This window comes from Mobula hypostoma, chromosome 6 (assembly GCF_963921235.1).
Source record: "Mobula hypostoma chromosome 6, sMobHyp1.1, whole genome shotgun sequence".
In the NCBI taxonomy this organism is placed as follows: Eukaryota; Metazoa; Chordata; class Chondrichthyes; order Myliobatiformes; family Myliobatidae; genus Mobula; species Mobula hypostoma.
Window position 1 is genome coordinate 69028502 of NC_086102.1, and position 17822 is coordinate 69046323.

Sequence of the window (17822 nt, forward strand, 5' to 3'; positions counted from 1 at the left end):
AAGATGTGAATTTTTAAATAAACAGAAACAAAACCACATGCATTAATAATTTTCCATGCACTAAGCTATATCAGTAAATGTTAAATACAACTTTTCAAAGTTGACTAACATTGGCTTGCAATTAATTCACACAGTCTGGTTATCTTGCTGGTTAGAATTTTGTACTGCAGTATTAGATTCCTTAGTTGGCAGCAACTTCAGCTATTCCAATGACTCCCCAGGCTAAACCTGTCGCAGCATTTCCTGTTATAAGGCTCTCTTCATTTCCTCCTTTTCCCAGATCATCTTCCTCTGCCTGAATCTTTAGAAAGTGAAAATATCACTATTTATCTTAAAAAAGGATCAATCAGACTTTATGGTCAGTTGTAAGATTCACTAATTAAATGAGTTTAAGCATTTTGATAGATTATTAAAACCAGTGATTTTTGATTTCCTATTATATATTTTCATTACCTTTCAGATGATAAAAACAGAATTTTCCAAAAGCTGAGGTGAGAGGAGAAAATGTTCAAAGATATTCACATGTCACACACAAGATATGAGCATTTAAAATTCATGAGCTATGCTGATTGATAACTGGGAACTTACCTTTGGCAGCAAAAGAAAACACCTTTCAGTTTAAGGAAATTCCAATTTTCTTTCAATATTGAGGAATCATATTATTATACTTCAGAGTATGTCATTCCTGGTTAGATAAAGATTAATAGTACAGTGCCCCTGAAGAAGTGTTCCTTAGAGACCAAGCTAATCAATTGAACAATGGTTTAGGTCACACACAATATACTATTTATTGAACTTAAAAGTTTGCACTATTTCCTTGTGTATGAAGCACCATCATTTTCATTCCCATATAATTCTACTTGTATTAATAGCCAAAGCTACAGATCCTTTAAAATTTTCAATGAATATAAACTACTTAGGAATCAAGAACCTGCTTAATCTAATTCTACTTACATTGTAATTATGTTTAGGAACTCTAATTAATTGCATGTTGTCATTTAGCTTGACCAAGTAATTTGCTGATTTTCACAGATTTTAGCAAAGGTTAAAATAAACAAATTCTCGTTAATTTCCCAGTTATTTCATAGGGTTGTGATTTATCCATTAATGGATTAAAACTTCTACATTTATAAGTCAATTGCAAACAAGCATTTGAGATGAAAATGCCAATAATACTGGAGAAATTGTCGATATCCCTCAGAGTAGAGAAGATTTGCTATGACAAAAGATGCATTTGTTTCTATGCTATATATGCTACTTCTTGTTCTTTTTTCTCATACATGCAAGATTAAAAATCCTTGTAATTTAGAAATAAAACTTTAGGTCATTTAATAAAGAATAAATCAGCAGATAAGGTGAGCAGATATCAATGGAGCAAGTATTTGTAAATCTTCGTTCTATGTTTGCATCCCTGATGTAATACTTTATAGTCCATTTTACATACCTCCCAACACCTAATGTCTTTGGACTGCTAATTCGCCACTGCACAACTCATTGTGTGGTAATTTTTAAGCCTCTTAAAAGGCTTCAGAGGGTTGTATACTCAGTCAGTTCCACCGTGGGCACAAGCCTCCCCACCAATGAGAACATCTTCAAAAGGTAGTGCTTCAAGAAGGCAGCATCCATCATTAACGACCCTCACCATCTAGGATATGGCCTCTCCTCATTTCAATCATCGGGGAGGAGGTACAGAAGCCTGAAGACCTACATTCAATGTTTTAGGAACAGCTTCTTTCGCCCCACCAACAGTCCATGAATACTAATTCACTATTCCTCTTTTGCTTGAATTATTTTGTTTTTTAAATCTATAGCAATTTTGCTGTCACAAAACAACACATTTTATGACTAATATCAATGACAATAAACCTGATTCTGATTTTAGTTCAATGTTTGGTATTTCTTAAGCCACCTGAATCAATAACTGATTACTATTTGCAAAAAGGAGAAAAATATTTCCCTGGAAATAGCCCAAAACACTGACCAGTTTATCAAGGCTTCCTGATTCTAGACAAGTACTTGCAGATATACCTGACTGGCTTTTTATAAATGTACTTAAATACTGTATACTTGTAATGACAAATAATGAAATAAACTGTAGTGATTGCTTAAACTGTTCAATATCATTGAGAAGTCCAGACACTAATGATCATACATGCACAAACAATGCAACCCTAGCTCAAATTAACACAGAGGTAACAAAGTCAGGCTAGTAGGTCTACAGAGATCCTCGAAAAGTGACAAGATTGCTTTGAAATATTGATAGAGAAAAGCTGTTGCTATGGATGTATGGGTGAACATTATTCTTGCAAATTATCCATGATCTATTTATGCAACCATACATTGTCTCATTGAATTGTTTTATAAATATTGCACTTTCTACATCATTTTGAATCAGATAAAGCTATCTGCAATTGATAAGCTTGGCTCCTTACTATTCTCTGTATTGGGGCAAGGAATCAGTGAAAATTTGCGCCCTTCCATTTGCTTTCGTAAAGAAATGGAAAGTTCAATATTTGTTAATTTCTTAAGGACATAGTTAGCCATAGTAATTGTTAAATTTATGGTTAAAAGCCTAACTTTAAATGCTTAGATTGTCTTTACCTAGTTAAATTATTTCAATTTTAAAATAATATTGAATATCTATTAAAATTTGATTATGATTTTTCAGTTGTAAATTATTTAAAATATTACTTAGACATTGCACTTTTCAATTTCCCAATTTACTATTGATAAGAGTTCTTCAAAGTGATTAGACAAGTTGGTGACGTCAAAATCACTGGATGCCAAACATATCCCTCAACTAATACCTCGATACAGCCAATATCTCGAAAGGGAGATATCACAGAAGGTGACCTTCCAACACAAAATCATTATGAAATAGAAAGATTAACATGAATTTCTCTATATAGTAAACTAATTATATTATTTTAGATAGCTGCGAGTTCAGAGACCGTCAATCAGTTGGCAGCTGGAAGGTAAAAGTTTTGTTTTCTTTCTATCCAGCTTTAAACAGTCAGTTAAACATACAGATGCATTACAATTAAATTTTTTTTAACTTTTCAAAATATTTTGACATTAAATGATTCACCATTCTAATTTGTTTGGAAAAAATATGTATCATATCTTCAAAATAAAGTTAATCTTCTAGGCAAAACTAAAAAGTTGATCATCTTTCATTGGAACAGTGGCCATTTAACAGGAGGCAAAATTTAGTCCTTTTGAATAGGCAATAACATGGATAAATTAACATGAAGAAATTATTAGCAGTGACTGCAGTCATAAAACTGAAGAATAAGCCTAATGTAAAATTATGATGGAAGATTTTACTGTATGGATAGAAAATCATTAGTTGTGAGCATGTAAATCCTAAACATAATCCTGCACATGATGGTAGCACTTTGCAGAGAGCTTTCTTGTAAGTTGTTTTCTACTCCCAAACAGTAATAAAATACCAATATTTGATCAAATCGAACTGAGAATAAAAACTTTGAAAACTGAAGATTTTAAGGATAAGATTGAATGGTGATGCCCAGCAACTTCAATTTACCATTATTAGGAAGATTATAAAGTTGGTATGATAATGGTCTGGAATTTTATGACTCGACTACTACAGCAATAAAATTAACATACTCAGCAAATACTTAGGTTTAATAGAAAACAAAAATAAACTGCAAATGCTGAAGCCTGAAATAAAAACAGAAATGGTGGAAGGACTCAACCAGTCAAGCAGCATCCCTTCCATTGCTTTCAAATCCTTTACTCACTCTTCCTTCAGTTAGTCCTGACGAAGGGTCTGGGCCTGAAACGTCGACTGCGCCTCTTCCTATAGATGCTGCCTGGCCTGCTGCGTTCACCAGCAACTTTGATGTGTGTCCCTTCCATTGATGTTGCTTTACTAAGTCCTTCCAGCATTTTTGTTTTTCTACCAAGTTTAGTATCTGGCCTGCTGGTCTAGGCTAATTTAGTTCTGGTCAACTGATGAATAGTACTATTAATGTCAATGTGTCTGGATTTGGGTGGGAAAAGGAAATCATGCATTCCTAACTCACAAATTTGATTGTATTAAAAGCTTTTGTTGAGCATCAGATGGAGATACAGTTGAACAAAAACTGCACCTGGTTAATCAGAAAGCCCATTTTACAATTCCTGCAATAACTAGTTCAGTTCAGAAGCACAAAAAGCTTGGGAAAAATTGCTGAGCAGATTTTGCCAGGCCAGCTCTGCAGAGTGAAATAGAGATCCATTTAAATATATTTACCAAAATTCTGTCTCCTGATCTATAACATTTACAGGAAGGCACAAGTTGAACTGACCACACTTCCGGCATATATTATTCAAAATTATGAGGGAGGTTGTCATATCATAGTTAATTTTTTTAAATATTATTAGTTTGTTAATAGCAAAGGTATCAGATAGAAGTGAAATTGGCATACCTGATTAAATGACACAAAGAACAATAAATGTGTACAAAGTAAACTATTAAGATGCATCTTATATGCAGCCCCACCCCCACAGCTTTGAGATTATTAATGCTCATTAAGTAGCTCAAAATTAATGCTACACCATCCCATCTCCCATCCTCTTTGGGGTGATAAAATCATGGATATTTACAGCACAGGAGAAGGCCATTTGGTTCACTGTGCCACATCTACTCATCTTCCCCACACCAAATAACTCTGCTCATGGAAAGTCTAAATTATATCATAAACTCACTGTTGAGAAACACGAGTCCATGAATCTGCTGGAACAAAGGGCATATGCATACTTGTGAATTGAAAATAACTTGGCATGAAACAGTCTACCTCATGAGGCCATGTAGCCACTTTTATACCTACCACCACAGCCCGACCAATTATGGATTCAGTTCCTGAAAGACTAAGAAGGTGATCTTCTATTTGAAACTCAGCCATGCCTTCTTCATTTGCTTCAACGTTACCGAGGTCCCCCACATGCCTAGAATGTATTAGCAAAAAGAATCTAAATAATTTTGCAAATTTCTACTGAATTATGAAACCTTGAAAAGTTCATAACAATATAAAGGGAAGGAGAAGTCCAGCTGAATATCTTTTCAGAATAGTCCTCCAAAATCTATAGAAAATAATTTGGACCCAGACTGATCTCAGTGCTCTGCTGAAGTCAATTGAGGAAATCATATTATTAAAAAAGTCAAGCCAAATGAAATAGCCTCCTTCCTTAGCTATGTATTCCATTTCATATACATTTGTAGCACAGATTAAGAACAGAACATTTTATACGTTCAATGAACCTGGCTACAACAGAGTAGCTCCATAATATATCATGTCAGATGATAAATTAGTTAAGTGGTTAGAAAGGGATTCATTTTGAAGAAGTTGAAACTGTTTATGAAACAGAACCTTACTAGACAGGATAGAATCATTGTTAAATTGTCAGCAGCAACCTTCATTATAAACAAATAACTTAGTGATTGATTTTAATATTCTTAGCATTTAGATGTATCAATAAAATTACATTACAAGGAAGGAAAGGACATCATAATAATATACAAACTTTGACTTTTGTATTGCAATTCAAATTGAAAGTTTTAGTGCAAGCATGAAATGACAGAAAATTTCCAAGAAAATAATATTTATTATTTATTTTGAAATACAGTGCAGAATAGGCCCTTCAGTCCCTTTGAACCGCACTACCAGCAATCCACCGATTTACCTCTTCAGCTTAATCATCAGACAATTTACAATGACCAATTAGCCTACTAACTGGTATATCTTTGGACTGTAGGAGGAAACTGGAGCACCCAGAGGAAACTCACGCATTCACAAGGAGGATGTACAAGCTCCAAACTTAAGCTTTGAACTCCGATGCCCCGAGATGAAATAGCATCACATTAACCATTATGCTACCATGGCACCAATATATTAAATAGACAAAGAAATTTACTTTGTTAAAACAATTTTGTAAAATTGGAACTGTAGAGTCAACATGTCTACATTTAAAGTCTGAACATTGAAGGAAAGCTAAATAAATTACATCTGAAAAATTGGTAGCCACTCTTCAGTCTTCTATCTTAAATGCACCATGTACCAATGGATTCATGTTGCTGAATAATTCAATATCCTGTGATAACTATTATATCCTATGATGAAATTCAGCTCCTGAGTCCTCATTAGATGGAACTGAGAAACTATGTGAGAATCAATGAAACTATGGATGCTGGACATCCGAAATAAAAACAGAAAAGGCTGGAAATACTCAACATTAAGTGTACTTCTCTTGCCATGAATGTGCTTATCTGGTTGAGTGTTTCCAACATTCTCTGTTTTTAATTGAGTAGCTGTTTGTTCCAATTGTAGCAACTTCTGAGCACAAGAGGTCAGGATTTTTGTCATAGAGACACAAATAGAAATTCAGTCATGCATGAAATCCATATGCAGAAATAGCACAAGTTGTTGTCTTCCATTTTGTTTACTATGGGCATTGTGACAGCATTGGATTAAAGTGAAAGCTTAGGGGTTGACAATGCGCTCATCTACTTTGTGATGAATAAGTTTAAAAGTCCTGGGGTCTTCAGGGTAGCTGTACTTACTGAAGATGCACTGTAGCAAACATACTTTAACACATCTGAGCTGTACTTTATACATGATATAAAGCCTTTACAAAGACAAAGTCCCTCACAGCAGAACACCCAATCTCTGATTCTTTCTTGCAACTCTGATTGTCATCAGCACTTTCTGAATATGGTTACAAAATACCAATGACTTTTTATTGAGTGAAGAGAAGATAAATTCTTCACCTGTTGACTTGAGAAACTGTCACAAATTTGACATGTATCAACTGTGGACAACAGAAATGATTTGGTGACTAAGAGACTATGATGACATTCACCACCATAGGCACAGCAGTACATACCTGTGGCTGAAGCTCTGTCTGCAGACATCTGCAGAAAGCAGTAAATACCTTTTGATAACTTGATAACAAATACATTGTTTTTAGATAGGTGGATTTAGTAGCATAATTCCAGAGAAAAAAATAATTTTCCATACCAGAGATCCTTTACCCTTCCTCTTATAGTTTCCTTTGTTAAAACAGTCGTGAATTTGGCCCTTCACTCTTGGTCTGCTTGAGGCCGAACGGCATGGCATTTTTTGGTTTGTTTTCCGTGGAGCTGAGGTGGGGTGGGAGGAGACCTGATAGAGGTATACAGAATTATGAGAGGTGCACACAGGGTAAAAAGAAAGAAATTAAGAAGGCGGCAGGGTGGTATAGTGATTAGCACAACGCTTTACTGTACTAGTGACCTGGGTTCAATTTCCGCCACTGACTGTAAGGAGCTTGCATGTTCTCTTCATGACCGCATGGGTTTCCTCCAGTTGCTCCAGTTTTTTCTCACAGTCTAAAGACATACTGGTTGGTAGGTTAATTGGTCAAAGTAAACTGTTTAGGCTAGGGTTAAATTGGGGATTGCTGTGCAGTGTGACTTGAAGGGCCGGAAGGGGCTACTCCACGCTATATTGCAATAAAATTAAATTATTTTTCTTCACCCAGAGGGTGATAGACACTACTGGAGTGGTGGTCAATACAGATACTATAAAGGTCTCGTACGGGCTAATTTGAGACAGCGGGTTCCAAGCCCAAGAGTGTAATGAAGTGGCAGGGCCTGGGTGCAAGAGCAAGGAATGATCTACTGTTTGGCTAATTTAAGTGCCAGCCCATAGTAAAAAGGTCAGGATGTTGGGGCCAGGGGAGAGGACTGAGCCAGTGTTCAGCCCGCTGCTCGGCAAGGTTTACTTATTTCCACGCTGAACTGTGCCTGTGGCCTGCAACTAATGGCTCCTGGATTGGCTGTGACTGGCTTCGTGGCTGTGGACTCACTTTCATGAACTTCAGTTCCGAATGTTATTTGCTTATTTTTATTGTTTGCATGATTTGTTTATTTTTGCACATTGGGTACTCGACAGTCTTTTTTTAATGGGTTCCAACTGGTTTCTTTGTTTTGTGGCTGCCTGTCATCATCATCATAAGGTGCTGTGCCCAGTTTGAACTTTGACTGCCATGGCCCACGCACTCCTGTTTCGGGTCAAGTGGATCAATTCATTTGGTATTCATTTCCAGTTCTCTGGCTGCTGTCGCTATCATCATTTGTCTTTGTCTTCCTCTTGCTTTCTTCCGATCAATCTTTCCCATAATTACCGTGCATTCCAACTCCTCTTTCCTAATCACATGTCCAATGAAGTTACATTGCCTTTTCATGATCCCATACATTATTTCGCTTTTTGTGTTTGCTCTGTTCATGACATCCTCGTTAGATATTCGTTTCGTCCATGATATTCTTTGCACCCTCCTCAAAAACCACATCGCTGCTGCTTCAATTCGTTTCCTCATGTTACTAGATATTGTCCAACGTTCTGAGCCATATAACATAACTGGATAAACGTAACATTTACCTGCCTGTAAGGAGACAAATCTCAAGGTTGTATATAGTATGCAAACTTTGATAATGAATGTACTTTCAACTTTTGATAATGAATTCACATTTAAAAATCACCAATTGTCAACATTCACCTTTGTTCATCTTCTGGTCCACCATGTGTTTTCTTTCGAGGATTGAAATGTGGTCCTACACTGTGATAACCTGAAAATAAACTATATGGCATTATATATAAAAACATCCCAGTTTTCTAAATTACAATTACTTTGAAAGAAAATGAAGACCCCACTCAGCATTAGAAGATAACTAATGCAACTATACTGTAAAACAAAATGTCCTTTATGGTTGCATTTGGTGACAATACTTTCGCTAACTAAAATGGAGAGGTTGGGTAATGCTCCAGTCGAACAAACCTCATATCCACTTTACTACAAGGATTTTCTGCACATAATTTATCTGCAACTGTCCTTGAGTTCCTGCATTTTTCTTAAGAACTTAACTTGGCTGCTGTTCCTTAAAATAATTTTAAACAATTACAATTTTAATTCTCAGCATATTAGTTATTACTTTATACTTTATTGTCGCCAAACAATAAAGTATAAAGGTACAATCATCACAGCGATATTTGATTCTGCGCTTCCCACTTCCTAGATTACAAATATTAAATATTAAAAATAGTAAAAATTAGTAAATATTAAAAATTTAAATTCTAAATCATAAATACAAAATAGAAAAATGGAAAGTAAGGTAGAGCAAAAAAACCAAGAGGCAGGTCCAGATATATGCAGGGTACGGCCCAGATCCGGATCAGGATCCGTTCAGCAGTCTTATCACAGTTGGAGAGAAGCTGTTCCCAAATCTGGCCATACGAGTCTTCAAGCTCCTGAGCCTTCTCCCGGAGGGAAGAGGGACAAAAAATGTGTTGGCTGGGTGGGTCGTGTCCTTGATTATCCTGGCAGCACTGCTCCGACAGCGTGCGGTGTAAAGTGAGTCCATGGACAGAAGATTGGTTTGTGTGATGTGCTGCGCCGTGTACACCATCTTCTGCAGCTTCTTTCGGTCTTGGACAGGACAACTTCCATACCAGGTTGTGATGCACCCTAGAAGAATGCTTTCTACAGTACATCTATAAAAATTAGTGAGGGTTTTAGAGGATAGGCCAAATTTCTTTAGTTTTCTCAGGAAGTAAAGGCGCTGGTGGGCCTTCTTGGCAGTGAACTCTGCTTGGTTGGACCATGTCAGGTCATTTGTGATATTGACCCCGAAGAACTTAAAGCTTTTGACCTGTTCCACTTGTGCACCACCGATGTAAATTGGGTTGTGCGGTCCACTACTCCTTCTGAAGTCAACGACCAATTCCTTCGTCTTGCTGACGTTGAGGATATTAAATGGCCTGATTTCAAGCTTTTTAAATTGCTGATGAACTGAGAAAAATGTCCAACAAGGAATTTTTAGTTGTCAAGCAAACTCAATTTTTAAACATGAAGTAAATCCTAAATTTAATTCCATACGTATAAATCTAACAATAAATGATCAAAATCTAACAAGTGTAGGAGGACAAATCAGTAAATTATCTAGAGAAGAGTAATCTGCCTATTAATGGGCAATTAGAAATTCATCTAGATCAACCAAATAAATACCATATCTATAAAAGCATGTCCTAAACCTACGAACTCTACCACCAAAGAAGACAAGGCCAGTAGGTGTTTGGGAACAGCAGAGTCTACAGGATCGCTCCAGGTCATGCACCATCTCAACTTGAAACTTTATCACTGGTCCTTCATTATTACTAGGTCCAAAGTCTTGCAAGCTCCTCTTCAAAAGCACAGTGGGAGTACTTTTAGCAAAAGGACAGTAGCACTTCAATAAGGCAGCTCACTGCTACTTTTCAGGGATGATAGGGCAATAAAACACTGGCCTTACCTTGTAGATTGATTTAAAAGAGTTCCAGCCCATTATAAATTCATATTTAGTTCTATTGCATAAATACTTAGGAAGCCTACACTATCAACTCCACCGTAAAGGCCAGAAAGGACATGCTGCTTTGAATGTAGATCAGGTTCAAACTGCACATTTTTGGTGGTATCACATTCGGACAAGAATTAGTGATAGTAGGTTAAGCTAATTCCCTTTCCACTGCTCAATATTATTGAACAAACTAAAACAAATCTTGTTTGAAACTCAACCTTGGTTGCCTCATATGTGCAGTTAATCTTAAGTAACAGAATGCACTAAAGTATTAAAAGAGTTCAATATTGTTCAAAAGCAGCATTGTGATATCTCCAAGGCCCATATGTATTCTGCACTGGTTCAGAGCAATCTTAATTAAGATTTTTAAAAAAATCAAATATCTTCTAAAAGACAAAGATTATCCTATTCAGCTAGAGCCATAACATTGTTGAAAGATGAAAAAGCAAACCTTATTACCTGAAATGTTGATAATAAGCTACAGACACAAAATGCTGGAGGAACTCAGCAGGCCAGCCAGAGTACATAGAACATAGAACATAGAACACAGAAAACCTACAAAGAAAACCCACAAAGCTGTGCCAAACATGTCCCTATCTTAGAACTACCTTGGCTTTACCCATAGTTCTCTATTTTTCTAAGCTCCAGGTAGCCATCCAGGAGTCTCTTAAAAGACCCTATCGTTTCTGCCTCCACCACCACCGCTGGCAGCCCATGCCAGCAGGTTGAAGGCTACCCAGACAGAGTACAAAGTGTTGCTCCTCCTACTTGAGTGTGGCCTCATCACAACAATGGAGAAGGCCATGGACAGACATATCAGAATGGGAATGGGAAGCAGAATTAAAATGGGTGGTCACTGGGAGATCCTGCTTTTTCTGGCAGATGGTTAGTATTCTGTCCATACCATTAAAAAGATTTCCAAAGGCGCACACATGTAGTCCATGTTTTCCACATGTTAATCCAGTAATAATTCCTTTTATTAATACTGTTCCATTTACCTGAGAAGTAAGACATTAAAATAGAAAAATGGTTAGACCTCAAGGAAGCATATATTAGAAACGTAGACATTTAAGCAAGATAAGATTTGTCACCAATGAAATCTACCATAAACATGGAGGTAGAGTCCATTTTGAACTCTTTTAATTCCCCAAAATTATCATTTCAGCAGTTTGGGAAGTGATCTAACTTATCAATTTAAACAATGATGGGCAAGCTAACAGATAATTATTCAAAACTTTTCTTTGATCCTTTCTGCATTTACTCATGCACAACTTTTTTCTAAAAAAATATAGTATTTTAGTGATTGTGGCTAGTGCAAAGTTCAACTGAATTACTGCTGCACTATTAGAAGGGTGTACTTTAAGGGTTTTCAAAGGTCCATTTAATGTCAAAGAAATGTATACAATATACATCCTGAAATGCTTTTTCTATGCAACCATCCACGAAAACAGAGGAGTGCCCCAAAGAATGAATGACAGTTAAATGCTGGAACCCCAAAGGCCCCCCCAAACTCCCCTCCCTCCCGCGCGTAAGCAGCAGCAAACAATGATCCCCACTCCCCCCACTGGCAAAAAAAAACATCAGCACCCACCAAGCACTCAAGTGTGCAGCAGAAGCAAGAGCAAAGGCACAGACTTGCAGTACTCCAAAGTCTACGTGTTCACCCAGTTTTCAACATACCACAGTTCTCTCCCTCCTTAATAAGGGAGAAAGAAGTATCTCCATTTCACAGCGAGAGCAGAGACATAACAAACAACTCGCTGGTTTACCATGTTAAAAGTCCATTGCGTTGCTTTTTCTGAGCTCTATGCCCAAAGATCTCACGTCTCTGGTGTTGCATGCTCAAGGAGATCTGTAATTTTTTTTGTGAGAATGATGTAATGGTCTTTTGGAGGTCACCTGATATGATTTTCCTGCCGATGTGAGGTCACGTGATGACGTGCACCATGGGTATATAAGGGAAGATCCCAGATGACGCAGTTAGTTTTTAGTTTGTAGATTTCCAGGTAGAACATGCTGTGTCTCCGTTTCTGTTGCATGTTTGTTTTTGTGACGCAGTTTCATTTTTAAAAGAGTGTTGCGTTCTATTGCAAGATACAATATTATTGGACTGGAAATTTTTGGCTAGATGCGTTGATTTACTCAATTCCAACAGTAGTATAGGAGAGTGAAGACTTTATCGAAGTACAGGATCGAAGGATCAAGAGGAGTCAGCATCATTTGGCAGTTTAATAAAGGATCGACCTTATTGAATCTTCGTTGGTGGAGTGGCGACCTCCATCGAGATAACTCTTGCCAAAAGAGAAAAGAGTTCATGCAAAGGTTTGCTCTCTCTAGAAGAATTTAAGGTCAGTTGTTTTAAACCGTTTATTTTCGGCATCGTGAATCCTGTGGACAGAACCAGCAGGAAAGTCGCGTCTATGAAGAAATCCTTCTCCAGAGAAGTCTCTCCCAACTGAACATATAAATCTGTTGGACTTTCGAATTTACCATTTTAAGAACTATATCTGACTTTATCGCTTTAAGTACTGTTTTCGCATTTAACGCTTTAAGAAACCAGTGCCGAGTGATGAGTTGTTGAACGGCTGCATATCGGTTAACTTCCGGTTCAAGTTTTCGTTTGTTTTTCTCCTTATCGTTTATCCGTGTTTAATAAGTGTAACCTGTCTCGATTGATATTCATTGTTGCCGTTTATGTAACACTGGGCACACAGCCAAAGATCTTCTGGCTCCCATGACACACTGGTCTGTCAGGACACCGAGCCTCCATCCACCTGTCTCCAGAGCCCCGAAATCCTAGGCCTCCAAAGGCAAGCCAAACTCTTAGGCCACGCCCTTGGCATGTAGGGCAATGGCCAGTCGTGAAACCCCAAAAGTGGGTCCCATTCCCGCAAAGAACCAAAGACAGCGTGTAACTACAGGTCAGGGTCTTCAAAAGAACCCTGAAAGGGAAAAATAGAGATATTAAAGATGGAAATAGAGCTGTTTCCGAAGATGCAAGCAAAGGAGTCACCGTTTAGCACCATCTTGACTAAGCTTCACCCTCCATCAGATAAAATATATTATAGTTGCATTCAGGATAGGGGAGTGTTATTGGTATCTTTTCTAAAACTTGTACCTCAATTTCAAGTGACCAATCAGAGGATCTGCTGTCACATGATCTAAGATCAAATGTACTGGAACTCCAAGCTTAGATGACATATTATCATAGGCCTCCCACTGGTGTTGTTGGCAATCTTACTCTATGGTAGGATACTATTATCCACATTCTTGTTCTTTCAACCTCCTTCCATCAGTTCAAACATTAACAACTGCAAATGAACGGAAGGGAGGTTCATGATCAAGAGTCTGCTGGAGCCCACCGTGGCTGTGACTGGGAATGGTAAACCGGATATTCCTATCCCATTTGACTGAAGCCCCTCTTTCTCTCATTCAGTGACGGGAAAAAAAACAAGAGATCAATTTCTCTCTCTCAGATACATAAATGATCTATTTATTCTTTTCAGAAAATAAACTTTTAACATACCATTCTGAAAGTTAGTAGAAACAGAATTAGCATAGAAAACCTACAGCACAATACAGGCCCTTCAGCCCACAAAGCTGTGCCGAACATGTCCTTAGAAATTACCTAGGGTTACCCATAGCTCTCTATTTTTCTAAGCTCCATGTATCTATCCAGGAGTTTCTTAAAAGACCCTATCGTAATTAATTAACTTTGGAATTAACCTGGAACGAGCATTAGCACTGAAATGCCTACCATGTGCCCCCCCCCACCAAAGAAAATTGAAAAGTTCAAAGTGATTGAATCCTTCATATTCATATCATGCTTGGCTGAGTTCCCTTTAAGTCTCATTTGCCGCTAGAAGTTCACCAACAAGAAATCCAAGCTGGAGGAGCGCTTTGCAAGTAGGAAACATTTGCTGAAAATTATCTATATTGGGATGCCAGAAAGAAACCCATCGTGAAAATGAAATACAATTTATCAAAGCAGCTGTGTATTGATTTCAGAAACTGTAACGAAAACATTTTAATATTTTGTTCTTACTGATTCAGCAACATGAGATATTTACAAACAAAGGAGGCCCAGTAAATGCATTAAAGGTTAAAAAGACACTACTTGATTAGGATAATATGAAAAGTACCAATTAACCATTTCAAAAAACTACAGAATGATAGAAGGAATACCACTCAGTGAACTAATCTACACAGTACTGGAGGGAACCCCATGGGTCTGATGGCTGCTTCCACACTCTCTATCCCTCTCTCTCTGTGTAAGTCTGCCCCTCAAGTCTGATTGTGACACCAGCCTAAACCAAGAGTACCCCTGCCCCTTTTTATAGCCTTAAAACCCTTATCTTAGTATTTTTCCATGGTACCAGGAGCTATCTGTTTATCAATGTGCCCTTTAGGCCTAGACACAATTTAATAATAAAGCAGTATGTTTTGGTGTAAAACTCTTTATCAGAGGCAGCCAATTTGCCTACAACTTGTAAATTTCTTCTGCAAGCACTTGGCAGGACAAGGAGGGAGAGGTAAGGAAACCGCCAGAATGCAAACAGCACAGTACAAGACCAACCAGTAATTTAACATTCAGCCAGGACAAGCAGATATAACAATCCTTTTCAAAAGCTACTTTCTTTCCTTGCTTTTGCACAAAGTAAGAGGAAATCAATATTACACTAGAAAGTATAATTTCTCTCCTTACAAAATACAAACCTGTTCAAAAAATTAAAGACATGCTATTGTTGCAGGGAAGGAAAATGAAAAATCATCCAAAATTGCTTAATTAGCATACTAGGGATCTGAATGCAGCTCTGGGTATCCCTATTGCTTTTGATGACTTTGCTTAGCTTGTCCTTCTCAACTGCTATGTGAATTCCTAAGGACCCTGAGATAGCATTTTGCTTAATTGCAGCTCCTTAAAGCCCAAACAAAAAATAATTTTGTCAGCAATTGCTGACTGCTGAAAAAGCAAAAAAAAAAGCACCATTAGTGATCTAAGTCATGAAAGAGTCAGGAATTTCTTACTCAGTTGTAAAAATCTGGATGATACTACAATATTGCTTCTTCAAAGCAGTTTATACACGTTTCCACATAAAGATCACAGAGGAAATTACCCTGGTTTTACAGATTGTCAACAAAAGTGACGACAAAGAATTGAATCACTGCCCATTCTGTGAATTTCTTGAAGGGGTCAACTACCAATATTCGGGTGGTTATTTCCAGAAGAAGAGTTCTTATGCATTGTGCTGACTGCCTGAAACATGAGAAAAGGTGTGGAAATGGAGAGTTTATAGATACTCAGTGACAACAGACATTTATGTTTACAATGAATATCACCTCACAATTAAGCTAAGAACAGAAAGCTCTGAGCAGTACACTGCCATATCAAGTGGAGGTGCATCACAATTACAAAGACCCAGTTTGATCTTGACCTCCAGTGATGTCTGTGTGGACTTTGTACATTCTTTCTTATGCACAAGTTTCTCTGTGGTGTTCTTGATTCCTCCCACATCTCATTGTGTTACTTTATACTTTATTGTCGCCAATTGATACTGGAATGTACAATCATCACAGCGGTATTTGATTCTGCACTTCCTGCTCCCTGGATTACAAATATTAAGTATTAAAATATTAAAAATAGTAAAATTTAGTAAATATTACAATTTTAAATTATAAATCATAAATAGAAAATAGAAAGATGGAAAGTAAGGTAGTGCAAAAAAACCGAGAGGCAGGTCCGGATATTTGGAGGGTATGGCCCAGATCCATATGTTAATTTGCTTCAGTAAAATATTCCAGCGTATGTGGATGATAAGATAACCAGGGTGCAGCTGATGGTGTGTGAGAAAGAATAGGTTCCTGGAAAATAAATGGAGTAATAGAATTGCTCTGAGACCCAGCAGACTGAATGAGCTAAATTTCTTTTTTCTATAATCATAAAAAAAACAAATGGAGAATTTGAGAATAAACTGTATCAGTACGAGAAGCCAGATCACTTCAATTATATTTGGAGACACTTAGAGACAGTTTACCAGAAGTCAAACTATGAGTTTGACATAGACTAAAAAAAATACTGAAAATGAAATAAATATTTGTAGGGCAATTTCAGGAACTAGAGGGGAAATGGAAACAGAAATGATAAAGGAAATGGATGTGATAGTGGTGGAAAGGATGCAGAAGTGATTTACTAGGGTGTTGCCTGGGATGGAAAAGCTCTGTTTTGAAAAGTGTCTGGAAGAAATTAGGTTTGTTCTTCCAGGAGCAGAGGTTGGGCGGCAAGCGGTCATGATTGGACTGTGAAACCTAAAGATAAATAAGACTGCATGAAACTTCCCCCTAAAGCAGAAGTACCCGTAGATAATATTATGGATTCAGGGTAAGGGAAAGAGATTCAGCGAGGATATATTCATTAAGAGAATAGCAAGTCGCTGGAATGCACTGAGTGGTTGAAATTGGATCACCACAGCATTTCCAACCTGTCTAGATAGGTACTTAAATTGCCAATGCATAGAATGATGTGGTCTCCGTGCTGGAAAATGGGTTTAATTCGGGACTCGCCGGTCAGTGCAGCGAGTCGGGCGACTGGTACAGCATGGAAATAGGCTATTCTATTAAGATATCCACATCTCTGCCAATAAGGCAAACTATGTTTTGAGGGCATCTTCGAATATATCTCCCATTTTCACAATACAGTATTTGATGCCCCAGCCATACCAGTTCTCTCAATGAATAAAGAAACATCAATTTTATTTATTAAAACGTTTTACAACCCACCATATTAACGGCACAAATAATTTTCTTTTACAAACCCGGGTTTTAAACGATGACAATTCGGCCTAATCTCCACCACGAAAGGAAATTAGAACCGGTAAGTCCTGGTTTAACTTATGTTGGCGGTGGAGGGTATTGAAAGAATTATTTTTACTCGGCCCTGCCACCCAGACCCAGGTCACACACCCCGCAACGACGGGGGTAAACTGGGCCGGGCCGAGCGGAGCAGGGGCCAGTGGTTCGGGCCTACGTCCCTACCACGGACCAAACTCACCTGCGATTTAAAGGTGATGGTTCCAGCAACACCACTGACGGTATTTTGTAAATCGGGGAGATGAGGATACATATCACGCTCATCCTTCAGAATGCATACGGCTTTTATTTCCATCTTTTATTTGAAACCTATAAAATCTGATTGTCTAACCTCCACTGTTAAGAGACATCACGCATATTCACATCGTATCTCGGTGCCCGTGTAGGACCCAAAGTCAGGTCGAGCTTCAGTCTCGTACACAGTTGCACAGACTGCAGTGCCCGTGCGTGTTTTAAAACACAATATTAAAAGTGTCAGTTTTAAATCTAAAAAATTACTTTTTCTTCTTGAGGATCGTCGGGGTCCGCCAGATCTGTTGATTAAAAGGTGACTGATGAGGCCATTGTGGGATCTGCCTTC

The 17822-nt window shown here is 37.7% G+C and overlaps 1 protein-coding gene across 2 annotated transcripts; it reads right to left on the reverse strand.

Annotated features, from left to right (window-relative positions):
• Nucleotides 1–166: 166 nt before the first annotated feature.
• Nucleotides 167–17778, reverse strand: LOC134348084 (superoxide dismutase [Cu-Zn]-like). 2 transcript variants are annotated; one of them, XM_063050928.1, is made up of 5 exons: nucleotides 17424–17778; nucleotides 11280–11373; nucleotides 8542–8611; nucleotides 4836–4953; nucleotides 167–301 (listed from the first exon to the last, which is right to left on the reverse strand). In XM_063050928.1, the coding sequence occupies exons 1-5, from the start codon at nucleotides 17535–17537 to the stop codon at nucleotides 182–184; spliced, it is 516 nt and encodes a 171-aa protein (XP_062906998.1). In that variant the 5' UTR covers nucleotides 17538–17778; the 3' UTR covers nucleotides 167–181. The 2 variants fall into 2 exon arrangements, with proteins under 2 accessions (XP_062906998.1, XP_062906999.1); XM_063050929.1 differs by lacking the exon at nucleotides 17424–17778 and adding an exon at nucleotides 14133–14227.
• Nucleotides 17779–17822: the final 44 nt, after the last annotated feature.

Excerpts from the sequence above, each read along its gene's own strand:
- LOC134348084 (XM_063050928.1), bottom strand. The coding sequence starts at position 17,537 with ATGGAAATAAAAGCCGTATGCATTCTGAAGGATGAGCGTGATATGTAT. Across the intron at positions 11,374-17,423 it reads CCATCACCTTTAAATCGCAG|GTAAATGGAACAGTATTAAT; the intron begins GTGAGTTTGGTC and ends CTTACTTCTCAG. Across the intron at positions 8,612-11,279 it reads CTTTGGAAATCTTTTTAATG|GTTATCACAGTGTAGGACCA; the intron begins GTATGGACAGAA and ends GTTTATTTTCAG.